This window comes from Panthera uncia, chromosome B1 (genome assembly GCF_023721935.1).
Source record: "Panthera uncia isolate 11264 chromosome B1, Puncia_PCG_1.0, whole genome shotgun sequence".
Taxonomy (NCBI): domain Eukaryota; kingdom Metazoa; phylum Chordata; class Mammalia; order Carnivora; family Felidae; genus Panthera; species Panthera uncia.
In genome coordinates this window covers 17,336,902-17,356,960 of record NC_064811.1, presented here as the reverse complement: position 1 = coordinate 17,356,960, position 20,059 = coordinate 17,336,902, and the positions used below count along the sequence as shown (strand labels likewise).

General features: G+C 41.1%; 1 protein-coding gene across 1 annotated transcript in view; it reads left to right on the top strand.

The window, feature by feature from the left end:
* Positions 1-20,059, top strand: part of ADGRA3 (adhesion G protein-coupled receptor A3) — a 134,326-nt gene that overhangs the window by 24,412 nt on the left and 89,855 nt on the right. The window contains exon 4 of the mRNA XM_049630007.1: positions 12,852-12,923. Coding sequence (XP_049485964.1) covers positions 12,852-12,923 — 72 coding nt within the window. The remainder of the gene's footprint in view (positions 1-12,851; positions 12,924-20,059) is intronic.

Sequence of the window (20,059 nt, the reverse complement as noted above, 5' to 3'; positions counted from 1 at the left end):
TTCTTTATCATGGAATTCACAAATTTTATTAGAATACACCTGGGGGTGTGTGTGTGTGTGTGTGTGTGTGTTTAAAATTGATTTGCCTGGCATGTGGTTAGTTTTTTATAAGTCTTCAAACTGGAGATATCCCCACCCCCCCGCCCTTTTTGAGGGGTTTATATATATATCTTTATCAGACATTACTTTTTTATTGTGGTAAAATACACATAACATCTCTAACCATTTGTAAGAGTATAATTCCGTGGCGTTAAAGACATTTGCAGTGTTTATAACCACTGTTACTATACCTGCAACATTTTCATCCTTTCCAGTGTAAACCCTGTACCCACTGCATGATAACTCCGTAAACCCCCCTTCCCCTGAACCCTGATAACCTCTGTACTACTTTCTGCAGAGATCTTTCCTTTTACTTAATTGTAGTCATTTTTATACCTGTTCCTTTTTTTTTTTTTTTTTTTTAGTTTTATTTTTGAGTAATCTCTACATCTGACATGGGGCTCAAACTCACAACCCCAGCATCGAGTTGCATGCTTCACACCGACTGAGCCAGCCAGGTGCCCCCACTACCTGTTCCTTTTTTTACCCTCTGGAATCTGTATTACTTACAAATACTCCAGATTTCATGATTTGCCTCCCACTGGTGTCTGTCTTGATTTTTATTTGCTGAATTTAAAAAGTCAAGCTATATGATCTCACTCATATGTGGAATTTAAGAAACAAATGAGCCAAGGGGGAGAGAGAAAAAGACAAACTGAGAAACAGACTCATAACTGTAGAGAACAAACTGATGGGTTACCAGAGGGGAGATGGGTGGTGATGGGAGGGCGGGAAATAGGCGATGGGCATTAAAGAGTAATCAACATCACTATTCATTAGGAAATGTATATTAAAACCACATTTAGTTACCACTGCGCTAGAACGGTGTAAATAAAAAATATTCTGGGCGCTCCTGGGTGGCTCAGCGTCCGACTTTGGCTCAGGTCATGATCTCGCGGCCTGTGGATTTGAGCCCCGCATCGGGCTCTGTGCTGACAGCTCAGAGCTTGGAGCCTGTTTCGGATTCTGTGTCTCCCTCTCTCTCTGCCCCTCCCCTGCTCGTGCTCTCTCTCAGAAATGAATAGATATTAAAAAGAATAAAAATAAAATTCTGACAGCCCCACCGGTGGGGAGACTGTGCCACAGCCCTCACACAATGCCAGTGGGGGTGCAGGATGGTGCAGTTGCTCTGGGAAAATGATTTGGTAAGTTTTTTATGAAGTTAAACATGCACGAACCAGCGATCACACTTCCAGAGAGTTAGTTACTAAAAGAAATATGTTCACACAAAAACCTGTCTTCAGATATTTGTAAGCAGCTGTAGTCCTATCACCGAAATCTGAAAGTTTCTCAAATGTCCTTCAGCTTGGTAAATGATAAACCGTGGTCCCTCTCTACCATGGATTGTTGTTACTCAGCAAGAAAAAAGGAACAAACTACTGACGTGTGCAACACAGATGAATGTCCCAATATGTTAAAAAAAGGCGGGGGCTGTGATGATGAGTTATCACCTATAATACTCCCAAGGGTTAGAAATCATCTTTCTTGTAGCTCTCCTGGTTTCCCTACCCACCACACATATGGAATAGCATTTTGGGTGCTGGAAAGCCTTTGTGCTAGGTTGCCTTTTATTTGTTTACTTTATGTGTTTAACTTTTCCAAACTCAGAAAATGAACAAGCAATTTAAATGGACACTTTACCAAAGGATATTTATCAATGACAAATAAGCATATAAAGAGAAGCTCGACATTTATACTAACAAAATTACAAAAGAGATACGTCATCATACCTACTAGAAAGGCCCAAATCAAAATGACAATATCAAACTTAGAGGGTGTGGAACAACTGGAACTAACTGGGGCTATAAAAGGCTACGACCACTTTGAATTTATTAATGCCTAAGCCCTATGACCCAGGAATTCCAATCCTAGATATTTAATTAAGAGAAGAAAACTTACGTCCACAAAAAGTACGTACATGGTCTTCATCACTTAGTGAGGAACCGGAAGCCCAGATACCGGTCAACAGGGATAGTAAACCAATGGAGGTGTGTGTATTTGCATGGTAGACTCCTACTCAGAAATAAGGGAGAAATTATACAGCAGTGTAGATGAATCTGAAATAATGATGTTGAAGACACAAACTGTGATAAGCATTCCCAAAAGACCAACTTAATTGATGGTGGGGGAAGTCAGAAAGTGATTTCAACAGGGTAGAGGGCAGGAAGGAATTTTCTGAGAGGATGGCAGTGTTCTCTGTCTTGTTTGGGTGGTGATTGTATATAAAGGTGTATAAAACTCAAAAAGCATCAAACTGAATGCTTCCGTACATTTTATTATATGTATGTTACAGCTCAGTAATAACAAGGCTAGGATTGTGCATTAAAAGTAAGTCAAGGTGAGGTGCCTGGGTAGCTCAGTTGGTTAAGCGTCCGACTTCGGCTCAGGTCGTGATCTCGCCGTCTGTGAGTTTGAGCCCCGAATCGAGCTCTGAGCTGACAGCTTGGAGCCTGCTCTGGGTTCTCTATCCTCCTCTCTCTCTGCTCCTCCCCCACTCATGCTCTGTCTCTCTCTCAAAAATAAACATTAAAAAATTTTAAAAGACTTTGAGGACCCCACCAAGCATGTCTCAAAAGAAGAACAACCATAAGAAAGTGAGAAAAGTAGGTCAGTCAGTGGTTGAAGCTATACCCAGGGCTTCTGTGAGAATTGATTGGGCCATAATACAGTCTTGTAAACAAAAAAGGGATGAATCAGTTGCAGACTTTCGAATTTGCTTAGAAGAAATATTTAGACAGCATTTTGGTCTCAGGGACTGTGAAGCTAATATTGCCTTGTCTGTTCATTTTGTTAATGGGCTTCTCCCTGAGCTTAATGATTTATTAAAGAAACATAAAATAAGACGGGAGATCACTCCCCTTTCTGAGCTCCCCACATCTTGCTGAGCATTTTGAAAGAATATTAGAACAGAAAAAGGGGTTATCCAGCAAATAAACTCATGGCCCTACAGTTATAACAACTACAGGGGCCTTGACCAAACTTTAGAACTAACTTTGCACCTGCCTCTGTTGAGGAGATACTTGTCAAGATAGAAGCAAAAGGGACATTGGATAAAGGACTTTGCCCTCAAACAACCTGATTATCCAAGAAGAGGAAACACTCCACCTTCAGATTCTCAAGATAGCACTGATGGGGCTGAGGAATCATCTGGTAAGCCACTCCCAGTAATTCCTGTAACTCATCAGGGTGAAATGAAACTTGAAGTAAATGAGAAATCTGCACTGTGCTGGTAGATACCAGAGGGACTCTTTCTCCTTTTAACTCCACCATGGTACAGCAAGAACTTCTTCAGAGTAATAAAATTGGTTTGGCGATAGGAGTCCAGTCCAAAGAGTTCCTTTATCAGCGCCCTTAACTTTGGCCCTTACCCTCTTCTCCGAAAATCATGCCTGTCTCTTAGGAGACACTGACTCTGTAAATCTCCTGGCAAGTTACCTACTTCCTAAATTCAGAGGTCAAATAAATTTTGTCTTCCCCAACCATATAAATCTGTTAATTCAGTTTTTTGGACGTGGGGGTCTGACATTTGACTGTTCAGGTGAGGTTCGCTGGTGCCTCTGTCACCAGCCTGTAAGAGACCACTGCTGAGCCCTCCCGCCACCCACAAGTTCCAGCTGCCCCAAGAACAGTGAGGGGTTTGAGCTGAGCACAACTATGAAGTGGGCCATGGCAAGAAAAAGGGAAACCATGACCACTCCAGAGGACCCAGTGGCCAGAGAGAACAAGGGAGCAATCCAGAAGTCTCCTTCTAATGACCTGTGTCAAAAGTTGATAAGAAACAAAAACCCAGTGAATCACCAAAGTGGTAATCAGTAGAACTTTACCATGCACACGCCAAAAGGCTCTTTGCCAACCATGAGCACTCAAACCGAAACATGGAATGAGGCTCCACGGTGGCTTATATCGCATGAGGGCAGTGAGTGTTCTTTACAGTGATTGGTTATAGTAATAGAATTTTCTTAAATGTAAAGGAATTGGTTAGTGGTTACCTCATGTCAGTTTTGGGGAATGAGGTTAGTTTTGCTTATGATTTTCAAATGCAGAGGCAGGAGGTGACCCAGGTTGACCTGGAGCTTTTGCTATTAATAACATTTTACCCCTTCATCAGTTGCTTTTTCTGTGTGTGATAAATGTATTTTAAATCTGACCATTTGACAGTATGGTGCCTATATCATAACCCACCTATCTTTTTATATGGGTGATTTTGACTTTTTTTCATCTTTAGTCTTGATAATATAATTTGGGTATCTGTGAAGATCAGTTTTCGTTTGTACTTTTTACTTGGTTAATTTAAAAAGCTCCCCCTGCCCAATTTTAGTTTAATCATGTATCTCTGGAAGTTTAACTGCTTCCCTTATAAATGAGCTGGCAGCTTATGAGATCTGTCGGCTGCTTGAGTGATAGTTCTCCATGACACCTGAATGAATCCCACCAACCTCTCCTAAATGTTAAATTCTGAGAGGTTTAGCATTTCTGCTGCCTTTAATTACTCTGACTGCTGTATAATATGCAATTGTCTATTACACAGCTTTTTTTTCAGTGCTGTATCATAGTGAAACCTTAATGTGTAAACATTAAGCCGCGATTAAGGATCCAGACTTAAAATTCAACCCCAGTTTGTGTGTATGCCAGCAATGACAGCTACTGATAAATTCTTAATTTCTTTTCCTAGCAGCTGGAAATTTCTTTTGATACCAATTTGAAGATGGTCCTAACTTTAGAAGGGTGAAAATGTGGAAAACAGTATCTTAGGACACTTCTATTGCAATATTAAAAGAAGAAAGCGAGATGTATTCCGGTAGAATTTTGGATTCCCTTCTGCCCCCTAAATTACATAAGCCTCAGAGAGAAGAAGTAATGAGAACAGCATTGAGGTTTTTACTCCTCATCTGTAACACTGGAAGCTGGTACATTGTAGGTGCGGGTGAATTCCTTAAGAAGGATCTTTGCCGATCCTTAAACCCAACCATATTTTTATTTTATTCATTTATTGAACAGATATTCTGGGCATCTTGCCAGTTGGGTCCTCTGGGAAGCACATGCCAAGTGCTTAGACGGGGTTAGAAGTAGAAGATTTTTACCGATGGAAATACAGTACATGAAGGGAAAAGAAGCAGAAGTGGGCCCGGGGATCCTTCAGACTGGGATGCAGGTGTAGTCTCTGTGAAGGGAGAGGGGAAAGGGAGGATGACTGGGTAGACGACGGTGCAGTTGTACGGAAGTCTGGGCCCGCCCTGGTGTAGAGATTGCCCACTGGCGAGTCTGTGCTGGTCGGGAATGCAGAGCCCTCTGGGCCCCGCTGTGCTTTGTCCTTGGCTGGCATTGCCTACAAAGTGGCGGCCTCTGCTTAGAACTGAGGCAGGTCCTCTGCACAGCGTTAGCTGGAGTCTCTCTGCTCACTGGCCTCCTGTGCAGGGTCTCTCTTAGAGGATGGTCTGAGGAGTGCGTCTCCACAGCCAGCAGAGCCCCTTGCCGCGTACCAGGAGTTGTTGTAATGTTAACTCTGCCACTTGGTTTGAATCGGAACCTGGACCAGTCGCCTAACTTGTAGATTTTAGCTTTGGAGAAAATAATGCCGATATCGTAGGGTTTTCGCGAAGTCTCACCGCACAGTGGTCTGACTCACACGTTCGGCGTTCTGGTCTGTTTCCTGTGGGGACGCGGTGATGGTCAGATTCGAGAAGGTCCCTGTGCGGGTTTCACCCGGTCATGGCAGACACGGTAAACACACAGATACCTGAACGGCAGCCTCCCGGCATGAGAGCTGCTCATTAAAACCAGGTGATGCGGCAGTGTTGCGCGCAAAACGTTTTTTCACGCACCGGAGCTGTGAAGCCTACCACGCGGAATGTTTTCTGCAGAATTGAATGAACCAGTGCGCAGGGTTCGGAGGACACATTGGCGAACAGACTAATGATACTTTGGACAAAATGTGCACAGCGCCTCTGGCATGCCGACTTAGGTGTGATTTCAATGTAAAGGGGACTCAGATTGATGAGTTTTGCAGTCTAGGAGATTCTTATTCTTACTTGCTGGGAAGAATGAATTTCGAAACGAGCACACGATGTTTCATTTGCTGGGAAACCAAAGGATAAACTGGGACAGACTGTGCTAAAACGGGGGTTGACAGACTTTCTCTTTTTCTGTAAAGGACCAGATAGTAAATATTTTAGGCTTGCCTGGCCGCCACAGTCTCTGTCGACACCACTCACCTGTGCCGTCCTGGCATGAAAGCTGCCGCAGACGACATGTGAACAAATGGGCCTGGTTGTGTTCCGATAAAATTTTGAAAAGATTGGAATTTATGTTCCATAGCATTTTCATGTGTCGCAACAATACCATTCTTTTGATTTTCTTTCAATCATTAAAAATATATAAAATCCATTCTTGGAGCCTACCGGCTGTCCAAACAGGTGGTGGGTTGGATTTGGCCACCCTGTGGACTAGAACTTTGAAGAACGTAGGAGTAACCGGATTTCATTAGTGGGATAAATGAAGCAAAGCACTAAAATTCACTTTTGAGGAGTTAGCATTTCTGATTTTAGCTTTTTGCAGGTGCTCCTAAATTTTTAGGACATCGGCCGATTGAGGTTAGTGACTCAGAAGCTTAGCCTAGCCATATTGTCTGTTTTTCTTGTATTTGATAAAGATGTAGCAATAACAAGTATTACTCTACATAATAAATCTAATTGCAGAATCAGTTTGTATTACCAGTTTGTATTGCTTGAGCAGATCAGAAATGTCAAGGGATGGAAAATATTAGTACACATATTTAAAATGCATACCTTTGGCCCTCTGTATGTCTTTGCTCTTTCTGTATGAATACCTGAAAAGCTCTCTCTCTCCCTCCTCTGCGTGGTATTCCATTTTGTGGATAACTAACCAATCCTGTATTACTGGAACGAACCTAAATATCCAGTCGTTAAGTTTTATGAATATAGTGCAATGAATACTTTTGTTCTATAAATATGCAATTGCATAATTTAACATATAACATGAAATGTATATTGCACAACTACAAGTATGTCTTTAAGGTAAATTTCCAGAAGTGGAATTAATGGATCAAATACTGTATATGCATTTGAACTTTTGCCTTCCATAGTGTGATTGTATTGATTGATACCAAATTTGAGTGGCTGTTTCCCTCTGAATATAAAGTGTGTTGTCACATTTTTGTTTTTGCTCATTAAGTGAATTATGGTATCTTGTTTTAGTTTTAATTTGCATTTCTGTCATGATTGTGGTTGTATATCCCTTCATATGATTATGATCCATTTGTATTTATTTTCCTTGAACTGTCTTTTTATGGCCTTTGCTAGTTTTTCTATTGGGGATTTTTTTTTTTTTTTTAAGTGCTCTTTATATGTTTGAGGAATTAGTCCTTTGTTTTTGATGGTAGTCCCAAGTGTTGTATATCTTTTAACTTTGCTTATGATTTTAAAAGTACCAACGTTTTAAAAATGTAGCCCTGTTTACTCCTTTTCTTAGTTCTTTAAAATCTTTAGTTATTATGACTTGTAAATCTGTCTGCCCTCCTCCCCCCTTTTTTTTGTCTTTATGAGACTGCCTTTGTTTTAACTATGACATTCTCTTAGTCTTCTCCCTTTTTTTTTTTTAATGTTTATTTATTTTTGAGAGAGAAAGAGAGAGAGCATGAGTAGGAGAAGGGCACAGAGAGAGAGGGAGACACAGAATCCAAAACAGGCTCTGGGCTCTGAGCTGCCGGGACAGAGCCCCACACGGGGCTTGAACCATGAGCTGTGACATCATGACCTGAGCTGAAGTTGGACGCTTAACCGACTGAGCCACCCAGGCACCCCTCCCTTTCTTTTCTAAGGATACTTGTCATTGGATTTAGGACCCAAACTAATTAAGGATGATCTCATCTCAAAACTTTGAACTTCATTACATCTGCAAACATCCTTTTCTTTTTAAGGTCACGTTCCTAGGTTTTGGGTGGACATATCTTTTGGAGAGCCACTGTTCATCCCACTACAAGAACTCCATTTGATGGTTTTTCTGATTTTTTTTCCCTCCAGTGTTGACTTCAAGAATTCGATTCCTGACGTTTGATCTGAATATTTAAAGCTCTTGAAATATATTTTCAGTTCTTCTCAGAAGGAAAATTATTCTGTGCCTTCTGCCATACAGGGTGCGGGTGCTATGAATAGCATAGCGTTCCATTCTGGGACTTGGAATAGCAAGTGGCTGAGAACGTGTAATACTTAATTTTTATTTTTTTCTACTCGATAAACTTTTGATTTTTTTTTTTAAAACATGTCTACGTTAAGTCTTACTCCTTTTTTCATGTTTCAGCATAAATGGTATATTGAACTAACTTGCTACTGTGTTCAGTGATAACGGGCATCCAAGGCTTCCTGCAGTGTTTAAATTCAAGAGGCATGAGCCCAGAATAGCGCTCCTAAGCATTGTCTGTAGATATGGTAGTGTTATAATATCGTTAGTATAGAACAGAAATGGGTATACATAAGCTTTATAACCTTGGTCAAGTTTTATACTTTTTATTTAGTTACCTCCTGGAAAGTTTGAAGTTTCAGAGATGTCAGCAAAAATATTGATTAGAATGGGTTTTAGGTTTATAATGATACATGATATTATGCCTTTGCTAACTTCACAGTCCCCAGTCTCAAAATTGAGTATAAAAACTGTCTGCAGAGTAAATTTATTCACACTGATCCTGTTTTCTTACACAAAATCCTTAAACACATCAAGTTATGTATAGACTGAATATATTAACATGAGGTTGTAAACTGTATTTTTAAGGTTGCAGTTATAACTTTTTAAGTGTGATAAAATGTCTTCCTTTTTACTCTTCTCAATAAAATCTATCATTTATTGTACTAAAAGCCTTTATGACTGAGCAAAATGACAGTCCTTTCGCTGAAGCAATACTGGATTGCAGTGAATGTAATTCAGCCAGAGCCCTGGATGTTTTTCACAAGCTACTTCCATATTTGGGTTTCATTCTTCACTCAGACACAGGGTACTGATGTCACCAAGCCTGTTACCTGTTAGATTGTGTCATTTTCCTTTATTTCTTTAACTTTTGGTTTATCGGTTATAAATTCTCAGTCACTGTAAAGTTCGTCAGTTTTGCTCATTGAAACATGGATACAGAAATTTAAAAGGGGCTAGAAAAGGATCTGGGTGGTCACTCCGGTCCGAATTTTTTTCCATCTTTTTTTTTTTTTAATTTTTTTTTTTTTTTAACGTTTATTTATTTTTGAGACAGAGAGAGACAGAGCATGAACAGGGGAGGGGCAGAGAGAGAGGGAGACACAGAATCTGAAACAGGCTCCGGGCTCTGAGCTGTCAGCACAGAGCCTGACGCGGGGCTCGAACTCCCGGACCGTGAGATCATGACCTGAGCCGAAGTCGGACGCTTAACCGACCGAGCCACCCAGGCGCCCCTGAATTTTTTTCCATCTTAAAGGTGATGAAATTGAAGTCTAACTAGAGAAGTGAACTAAATTATTTATTGCTGGTGAGGTCTCTGTTAAAACTCCGGGCTCTGGATCTCTGCACATTGTTCATTGCTCTACTTTTAGTGCCTATTTATTTATTTATTTAAAAAAATTTTTTTTTTAACGTTTATTTATTTTTGAGACAGAGAGAGACAGAGCATGAATGGGGGAGGGGCAGAGAGAGGGAGACACAGAATACGAAGCAGGCTCCAGGCTCTGAGCCATCAGCCCAGAACCCGACGCGGGGCTTGAACTCACGGACTCACGGACCTCGAGATCGTGACCTGAGCTGAAGTCGGATGCTTAACCGACTGAGCCACCCAGGCGCGCCCCAGTGCCTATTTATAGTGCCTGCTAAGTTGCAAACTCTCACTACGTAAACATTTCTTGAATATAAATAAATAAGCATGAGTCTTTAATCTCAAAGCTTCAAGTATTCCTTCGGTTTTTATTTCTAAGATATAATTCTATGCAAAATTAACGCAATTTCAAGTTATACCTGCTTACGAAGATTCTTATGTTTATCATCAGGAGAAAAAAATATTTAAAAAATAAGAGGAGTCTGCTAGATGTTTCAAAAAAACTACAATTATAGGGAATAAGAGAGAAACTAATAGAAGGCTCATCACTAAGGTAGTGATCCATTAGGATGTGTTTCTTCCCAGTCTTTTTTTTTCTTCTTTTTGATCTCTGTATAGATTCTTTTCAGTCAGCGATATCACTTTTGGTGTTTGCTTCTGAACTGAGTGTAAGCATTTTCCTTTTTATCAAGTTTCCTTTGAAAGAATTCTTTTTTCATGGATGCATGAAATTTTGTTTGGATGTGCCATCATTTAACTCTTCCTCTTACATAATGTTGACATGAGGTCGCTGGATGGATATCCTTCTTGTCAGATTTGGTGACATGTTTAGGAGTGATGTTTTGGAGAGCAAGGTGCACCACCAGGCTGCTTGAGAAAGCTGGTTTCAGTGACCTTTGTGGCCAAAGGTGGGCAAGACTTAGTTTGCTTTTGCTCGAGCCAACCACCTCACTTGCAATTTTGATTGGAGAAAATGGTATTGTATTTTAATGGCAGTTTATTTGACCACCATGTTTTCTTGGTCCCGATGGTTGATGCCTTTCTTTGCTTTAGGAACAGCTTTGAGAAGCAAGAGGTTACGTGGTAATACACTTGGATTGCAAGAAATATTGGAACGATGGTGGAAGGGGCTGCCTGGGGGGTGCAGTCAGCTGAACGTCCGATTCTTGATTTCAGCTCAGGTCATGATCCCAGGATCGTGGGATCGAGCTCCGTGTTGGGCTCCACGCTGAGCATAGAGCCTGCTTAAGATTCTCTCTCTCTCTCTCTCTCTCTCTCTCTCTCTCTCTCTCTCTCTCCCCCTCTCCCCCTCTCCCCCTCTCCCTCTCCCCCTCCCCCTCCCCCTCTCCCTCTCCCTCTCCCTCTCCCTCTCCCTCTCCCTCTGTCTTCTCTCCCCCACCTGTCTCCCCAGCTTGCACTCTCTCTTTAAAAAAAAAAAAACAACCAGAAACAAAAAAATGAAGGAGGATGTGCGACTTAGACGCAGGGAACAGAATCTGAAATTTGATGAATGCTCGTTGAGTGTGTCGTGCATTTTCTGATTTCCTTCTGGTGTTGATGAGTAGATATTATTCTTCCCGTTTTATGTGTGAGATGTGGACTGACTTACCCAAGATCAGTGTAACTTGAAAGCAGTAGAGCTGAGTTTTAAACATGGGTATCCTTGACTTGAGAAGCTCCTAATAATCATTCCCAAAAAAGGCTCTGAAATATGAATCTACATGAACAGGGCTTTTTTTTTTTTTTTTAATTCCACTTACATCAAAAGAAATTCAGATGTCAAATGGCTATTTTTGTTTGTTTTAAGACAAATACTCAGAGCTGCTTCTTTTAGGGGTACCTGTGTGGCTTAGTGGGTTAAGCGTCCAACTCTTAATCTCAGCTCAGGTCTTGATCTCAGGGTCATGAGTTCAAGCCCTGCGTTGGTCTCCACGCTGGGCTCCATGCAGGGGAAGCCTGCCTAAAAAAAAAAAAAAAAATTCTTCATTTAGAATAATAAAAGTAGATAAAATAAAAATGAATGCCTGAAATCGTATGACCCAGAGGCATTCTGTTATTTGTATGTACACAGAATTGCTGTGTTGCTCTTTCCAGGAGGGAGGGGCCACTGCTCAACCTTGTGCCCATTGTGAAGAATGTCCCTGAAGTGCGGCATGTGTGTGATGTGCATGACGTGAAGTGTGTGATGGAGAACTTTCTTGTGCATGAGGCCAAGAGTGAGTTTCTTGACCTATGTTGGTGTGTGTTGAATGTGGGGTGTAGAGTAGAGATTTTCTGGGTTTGTGATCTGATTCTGGCATTTGCTGGTGTAACTTTGGGCCATTAACCTAACTAATTCGTCTCTACCTTGGTTTTCTCACTTTATTATTTGATGTCCCCATTCCTCCAAATCAAGTAGCTTTAGCATTTTCACTTTATGGAAAATATTTATTGGTATTTTAGCTGCCAACGGTGCACAGTTACAATGCCTGGAGAGGAAGCAAGATCGTGTACACACAAGTGCCTTCTTGGGCAAGTCCTACTGTCTTGGGCAAGCCACTGTGGGGGTGGCTTGACTGACTTCTTGCAATAAGTTCTTGTTTTTAGGTTGTATTTTTATGAACGTTGTACCTGATACATGACATAGAATACTGTGATACAGGTACCTGTGCCCTCTGTACGTGAGGATGTGCAGAAAGCTTATTTTCACACACAGAGGCGCAGTACATTTGCATACCGTTAAATTACAAATAATATTCAGCGTTGAAATAATATCTAGAGGTTGCTTTATTTCTTTGTAAGATCAGTATTTTATAGAGCGTTACACGTTTTTCTATTAAGTTTCTAGTTTTTAAATAAGCCTTCAACTTACATAAATTGGTTTAATTATATAAACGTATGTGCTGTTCTTCTCATATTGAACTTTAGAGCTATTTTGTGTTCACTTCTCTCCCTTTTTACTTTAAAATGATGGGAACAATTTAAGAGGCAACAAGACGTGTGCGCAAGTTATTTTAGGTAGTTTCTCAGAGAGAAAGAAGGTCCTGTTTTTTTTCAGGCATCTCAAAGATTATTTGGGTAATAAATGACTTTCTAGAATTTCTCATAGGTTTAAACATAGGGAACTAAATTATTTTGATGTTATTGGTGTATGTATATTCCACAACTTACGTTTTTTTGTCTTTTGTTTTTTCCCTGTCATTTTTAGGATTCTGAGTAACAATAAAATATCTGAGCTGAAGAATGGCTCATTTTCTGGGTTAAGTCTCCTTGAAAGATTGTGAGTATTATCTTATTGTTATTTCACTTACGGCATTTTTTTTTTTTTTTTTGCTGTTTATTATGAGCTTTACTTGAGTGAAAGATAATACTAAGTGCATTTTCGTTATAAGACTGTTACTAAAAACTTGAGTTTTCCCAACATTTTATTTCAAAAAATTTCAAGAATTTAATGTCAGAAAACAATTCGTTAATTAGATGTTGGCAAACTTGCCGAAAAAGGGCCAGATAGTAAATAATTTAGGCTTTGTGGGCCATATGGTCTCTGTCACAGTGCCTCGTTTTCTGCCATCGGTAGTGGGAAAGCAGCAAGGGACAATAAATACACGAATCATTGTGGAGGCGAAATTATTTGCAATGCAGGCTGAGGTCATGGTTTGCTGATCACTGGTTTTTGGAGCATAGATGCTCTTTTGAAATTCATTCATGACGTGGATGTCTTATAAAATAAGTAGAATTTAAAAAATACATCAAGGGGGGTAACTTTTGGATAAATTTTGATATTTTATTGAATGTGGTAATTTTGTTTTGCTTAGAAATTGGGTCTAGTTTTGCTTATGATCAGATATAAGTAGCACTAATTTTTTTTTTTTTTTTGCCTTGGAGTTTGCACAGTGAATATTTAATTTGTGTGTATTATGAATAATATTTTTGGTTCTTGTTTCAAATTCCCTTATTACTCATACATTTAGGATAACATCTCAAGACATTTTTTTTTCTTTTTCTTTTTTTTTTGAGTATGCTTCATGTCCATCGTGGGGCTTGAACTCACGACCCTGAGATCAAGAGTCCAATGTTCTACCTACTGAGCTTGCCAGGCACTCCTGGGATAACATTTTTTCAGATGAATATAAGGCATAGATCTATAAGGAAGTTGGACCGTGAACCTCTCCACTTCTGTTGAATAATAGACTTTTCCTTATTTTCTTAGTTCTCTTTGCTTTACTTTCTCTATTTCTGTGTGGTCTTTCTTGACCGTTTTACCTAGTAGCTTCTACAGTCAAACGTCCACAGGACATTTATTGCTCTGGTCACTGATGTGTTATTTACACATATACCTAGAGTTTTTATTTGTCCTTTTAAAAGTGTCTGTTCTTTTCATTCATCATGTGTCTTTTTTTTTTTTAATATTTATTTTTGGGAGAGCACAAGTGGAGTAGGGGCAGAGAGAGGGAGACAGAGGATCTGAAGTGGGCTCTGTGCTGACAGGCTGACAGCAGTGAGCCAGATCTTGAACTTACCAACTGCAAGATCCTGACCTGAGCTGAAGTCAGATGCTTAACTGACTGAGCCACCCGGGTGCCCTGATTTACTGATTTTAAAGCTAAAACCTCTATAGTTTTTGTAATTTCCATACCAACTCCTTGAATAATCTCTTGATTCTTGCTTTCTACTGTTTTTAGAGCTCTTCTCATTTTCCCTCTCTACCAGGTCACCTAACTGACTCTGGAACACCTAACTAATGTCCTCTGTCTCTGTGTGTCACTGCCCCCTCCTTGTGATGGAATCCAAACAATATCTTGCCCTTCCTTTATGTCTGTCAACTATACCTTGTATTCTTCTGTGGTTTTCTTCACTGTAAGATTCTCCTCATGGACTCTGGTTTGCTTTGGGTTCTCCTCATGCTATCTGTGAAGTATCTAGGTAGCTTCTCTTCTCAGACTCTGCAGAGACTTTGGGACTTTGTCTTGGGCTCTCAGTGCCTCACACACAAGCTGTGTGAGTGCAGTGGTTGTCTTTGGGCTGCCATAACAAAATGCTGTAGACTAGGTGGCTTAAACAACAGAAATTTATTTCTTCCCAGATCTGGAGGCTAGAAGTTCAAGATCAAGGTGCTGGCAGGGTTGATTTCTTCTAGGGCCTTAAGGGAAGGATCTGTTCCAGGCCTCTCTTGTTGGCTTGTAGATGGCTGTGTTCTCCCTGTGTCTTCCCATGGTTTTTCCTCTTTGTGTGTGTCCACATTTCCTCTTCTTACGAGGACACTAGTCATATTGGATTAGGGCCTATGCCAGTGACCTCATTGTAAGTCGATGACCTTTTTATTTATTTATTTATTTTTTTTTTCAACGTTTTTTATTTATTTTTGGGACAGAGAGAGACAGAGCATGAACGGGGGAGGGGCAGAGAGAGAGGGAGACACAGAATCGGAAGCAGGCTCCAGGCTCGGAGCCATCAGCCCAGAGCCTGACGCGGGGCTCGAACTCACAGACTGCGAGATCGTGACCTGGCTGAAGTCAGACGCTTAACCGACTGCGCCACCCAGGCGCCCCTCGATGACCTTTTTAAAGAACCCATCTCCAAATCCCAAGTCCCATTTTGAGATAAGAGGGGTTACGACTTCAACATAGGAATTTTGGAGGACACGATTCATCCTGTGACAATGATGTAGCATTTTTGTAAGTTTACTTATGTGTGTTTTCCCTGCCTGTTTACTAATTACTGTGCCTTGGAAGGAATGACAAAACAGAAAAAAGGATTCAGTGTTTGGATGTTGAGTTTCAGAAGTCCTAGTCCAGTATAGAAAAGAGATTTGGGAAAAGATAACATAAGAGAAACTTCCTCCTTTCCTAGATACACATTCTGTGGGCTCAGTGGAGAGTTAGAGGGAATGTAGAAAGAGTGTTTATGCTGGCGGGTCCTGGAGAAGGGTCTCTGTCTTTGCTTCCCCACCCCTACCAGGTTTAGGGGAAGGACAGGGAAAATGACCATATAAAACGAATGGATGGTTCTGAATCTAAGGGCAAAGAGCCTCTGAGTCCTCTTTCCTGGAGAGGAAGCAAACCCCCAAATTTCCCAGGACCCAGTGTGATCCAGGAGCAGAACTGGTCACACAGCCATTGAGGCACATGGGCTAGGTCATTCTGTTAGAGTTTCCCAGGGAACAGCAGAATGGCCCTTGCTGAACACAGGGATGGGTTGTTCTAAAAGAAGGTAGAAGGATCTGGGCTACTTCTGGGGAACTCAGCCTAAGACATAGCTAGCCACGTAAGTGACTTAAGGTCTTTATGAATGACATCATTTTCAAAATTTTCAGAGTTACTCGAAAATACAGTGTAGCTGATTTTATTCCTTCACTGGTCATTCCTGGTGCATCTCTCCTTGTGTCTTCCCCCTGTGAACCTGAGAGCCTTTTGTGCGCCAGCACTGGAAGGAAAGCCACTGCCCCAGGGACCCTCAACCAGTGACCGAGAGTAGATGGTGGGTAACCACCTGACCACCTCCCCTCTCGGAAGGGGTGATGCTCTCTGCTGTGCCCCAGGGGAGATCTCCTCACCAGTGCCCCTTGTATTGGCTTCCTTCTCATTAAGGGCTGGCTGGGTTGAATTGACTGGCAGATATGCCCCAGAGGTTGAGGAAACCTACAGGCCAAGCTGTCCCTGGCAGTTCTTTTGAAGAATAGCTTTTTTTCTTAATGTTTGTTTATTTTATTTATTTATTTAAAAATTTTTTTTTACCATTTATTTTTGAGACAGAGAGAGACAGAGCATTAGTAGGGGAGGGGCAGAGGGGGGGGGGGGAGGGAGGGAGACACAGAATCTGAAACAGGCTCCAGGCTCTGAGCTGTCAGCACAGAGCCCAACACGGGGCTCAAACTCACGGACCGCGAGATCATGACCTGAGCCGAAGTCGGACGCTTAGCCGACTGAGCCACCCAGGCGCCCCTTGTTTGTTTATTTTTGAGAGAGAGACAGAGAGAGACAGAAGGTGAGTAGGGGAGGGGCAGAGAGAGAGAGGGAGACACAGAATCTGAAGCAGGCTCCAGGCTCCCAGCTGTCAGCACAGAGCCCGATGTAGGGCTTGAACCCTGTGAGATCATGACCTCAGGCAAAGTTGGACACTTAACCAACTGAGCCACCCAGGCGCCCCTGTTTGAAGAATAGCTTCTTAAGAGGATTAATTCTCTCTCTCTCTCTCTCTCTCTTTCTGATATATTAAAACTGGCCTGGGTACACATACTCATTTTAGAGTATTGTGATTCTTCTTATTTGCCACTATTTAGTGACACTCCTCTGTAGTCTAATTACTGACACTAAAATTACATACCAGGGAATGTGTTTAACTCCCCACTTTCCATTCCACCCCAAAAGATGGGTCCAGGTCATGATGGCATCTCTTTGTAGCTATTGCTAGAGCTAGCCTGAGCCAGTAAGAGTGATGAGGGGTATTTAGCTGTGAGAAAGAGGTGTGGCTCCTAAGGAATTACAGGAGGAAAGAATTCACTCTTTTTCATGACTTTGTGCTTGGAGATAATTTGTGGACCTTGGGATATCCTATCATGGTTGAGGGTCAGCCCGAAGGCCAAGTTGACATTCTGAGAAGGGCAGACTCCAGAGGTGGTTGGAACTGACCACTTAGCCTGTCCTGTGTCTTGATTTCCCTTAATGCCAGAGAATTTCCTTTATTGCTGAGGCCTTTTTGAGTAGAAATTTCGGATACTTCAGTTAAAAAGCATCTTTTCTGATACGCTTGGCATTCTTTCCTAAAGAAGTGTGTTCTTTTTCCAAGCACTGTTAAAATACTCCTTTGATTTTGTTAAAGCAATTCTTGTGCACTTTTCATTTATTTTTTAATGACCCAACATATTTAGATTTAGCTATAGACCCTAAAGTTAGACTCCTGTTCCCTAGGGAAGCTGTGTTTGGTAAGAAAGAGGAGAGATGTTAAACGAGAGAATCTGACTATAAATATCGTTTGGCAATGCCTGATTAATATGACTATTAGTAAGTATTATATAATATGTCAAGGCGTGTTTATTATTAAAGGAAAAGCGTATCTTTAAATCATATTACAGTACTCCGTTATTCATGAGAGGTATAATGTAGAAACACATGTAGTACATCATTGACCACAAATTTATGTACTGTGGTAGCTAAATCAGTACTTGTTGTAGATGCGGTTTAAAATATGAAAAGGGAAACCTATGTTTTTAAAAAATGAAACTGACATATATTTGTTTGCAGAGCTTTTTAGCTCCAATTGGGGGCGCTTGGGTGGCTCAGTGTGTTAAGTGTTTGACTCTTGATTCGGCCCAGGTCTTGATCTCACTATTTGTGGGTTCGAGCCCTGTGTTGGGGGTCTGTGCTGACAGTGCAAAGCCTGCTTGGAATTCTCTCTCTCCCTTTCTCTCTGCCCCTACCCTGCACGAGTGCTCTCTCTTTCAAAATAAATAAACGCTTAAAAAAACACAAAAACATGCCGATCGAATTTTCTCCCAAAATATTGTTTCTCTTTGAGGTGTAGGATTGTGGACAGTTGGGCTGGGGGGAGATAGGGACTAAAAAGTTGGGCCTAATGATTAATTGTATTTTCTGGGGATAAAAAATGATTTTTATAATGAAAATTTATAATCATACAGAAAAATTTAAAGAATCATGTAGTAATCTCCCATATCACCAAGTCACTTAACCTGCATGCAAGAAGAAGTAATGATTTGCTGTCATTTTTTTTTTTTTCTTTATACTGGAACATGTGTACACATAGACATGTTTGCTGAATTACTTGAAGGTCAATTGCAGGCATCATGACCCTCTGCCTGTATTAAGAAATGTAAGTGGTTATGAATGCGATGCAGCCGTCTCTCTGTTGCCTGAGTTTATGAATATCATAATGATTCTGTAGCTAACCGTAATTTACCAAAAAGATTTTTATAGTGAAGGTTAGCTAATGGAATTCTGTCTCTCAGCTATGGTTTACTTTTTGAAAAAAAATTTTTCTAATCCATTTATCATCTGTCTTTGTCCATTTTGGCTGCTATCACAAAATACCACAAACTGGGTAGCTTGCAAACAACACAGATTTATTTTTCAACAAACATTTAGTTTTGGAGGCTGGCCGGGAGGTGCAAGATCAAGGTGCCTGCAGATTTATTGTTTAGTGAGACAGCTTCTTGGTTGACTGTCCCCTCACTTGGTGAAACGGGAGGAGGAAGCTCTCTGGGGTCTCTTTTATAAGGGCATCAATCTCATTCATTAGGTCTGTGCCCTCATGACCTAATCACCTCTCAGAGGCCACACCTCCTAATTCCATCGCTTTGGGAGTTAGGATTTCAATATGAATTTTTGGAGGACACAAACATTCAGACCATATCAATTCCATCTATACTCTATATTGTGTGTCTGTCCCTCTCACTGAATAGACAGACGTGGACTCTGCCCCTGTGGAACTTCTGGTCTCTCAGTGAAGGTGGTTGAAGCAATCAGTAGAGAGACCTGAGGGCCACATCAGGGCAAGTACAGGGCACTGTTGTTCACAGATATTTTTCTAGAAACAGGAATGCTGTTCAAGGTGTAAAGAATGAGTAGGAGTTATGCAAGAAAACCAGGATGGAGGTAAGGGTAGATGTTGGGGGCTATTGGGATGTGTATCAGTGACAGAGCAACCACGTGCCAAGGTCTAGAGGTGAGAGAAATAGGACTCTTCATAGAAACATCTTGAAATATGACTAGTAATATGAAGAGAGAGAGAGACCAGATGAGGGTTAAAGCAATGTCTGGGACAGCATGGGAAGTCAGAGTTAGGGTAGGAAAGAAAGAGGGCCAGGGCCATGGAGGACCTTGGAAGTTAAAGAGTTTGGACTTCATTCTGAGGGAACTAGAGCTTTCAGATGTTTTCTCCAGCACAGAGACACATTCAGGTTTATGCTTAGGAAGATCACTTTAAATGGAGAGTGGATGAGAGAAACCAGGGCACCAGCCGGAACTGTGTGGGGGTCACAGTGGAGAGGAGGAGAGAGAGGTGCATGGCTCTGTGCGTCATTGGAAGGCTGGACGATAGCACATCTGATAACTTTTTTTCGTATTATAAAATTTATCAAACCCAGAATTTGAAGGAACATTATGTCCAGCACCTTGATTTAACCATTATCAACTTTTTGGCATGTTTGCTTTATATGTCTCCCTCTTGCTCTAGGTGTAAATTAACTCAGTTCCTTTAGAAAATCTCCACTGTATCAATGAGAAAGATGTGTTTAAATCCTGAATTCTGGCTTGGCCACTTATTAATACCAAGAACTTGGCCTGGTTTCATAATCTTTTTTGCTGTAGCAACAGTCGTGTGTCCTAGGATTGGTTGTGAATTCTTAATGGGATGACAGGTGACAGACAACAACTTGCTGAAATTAGTGACTTGTGTAACTGA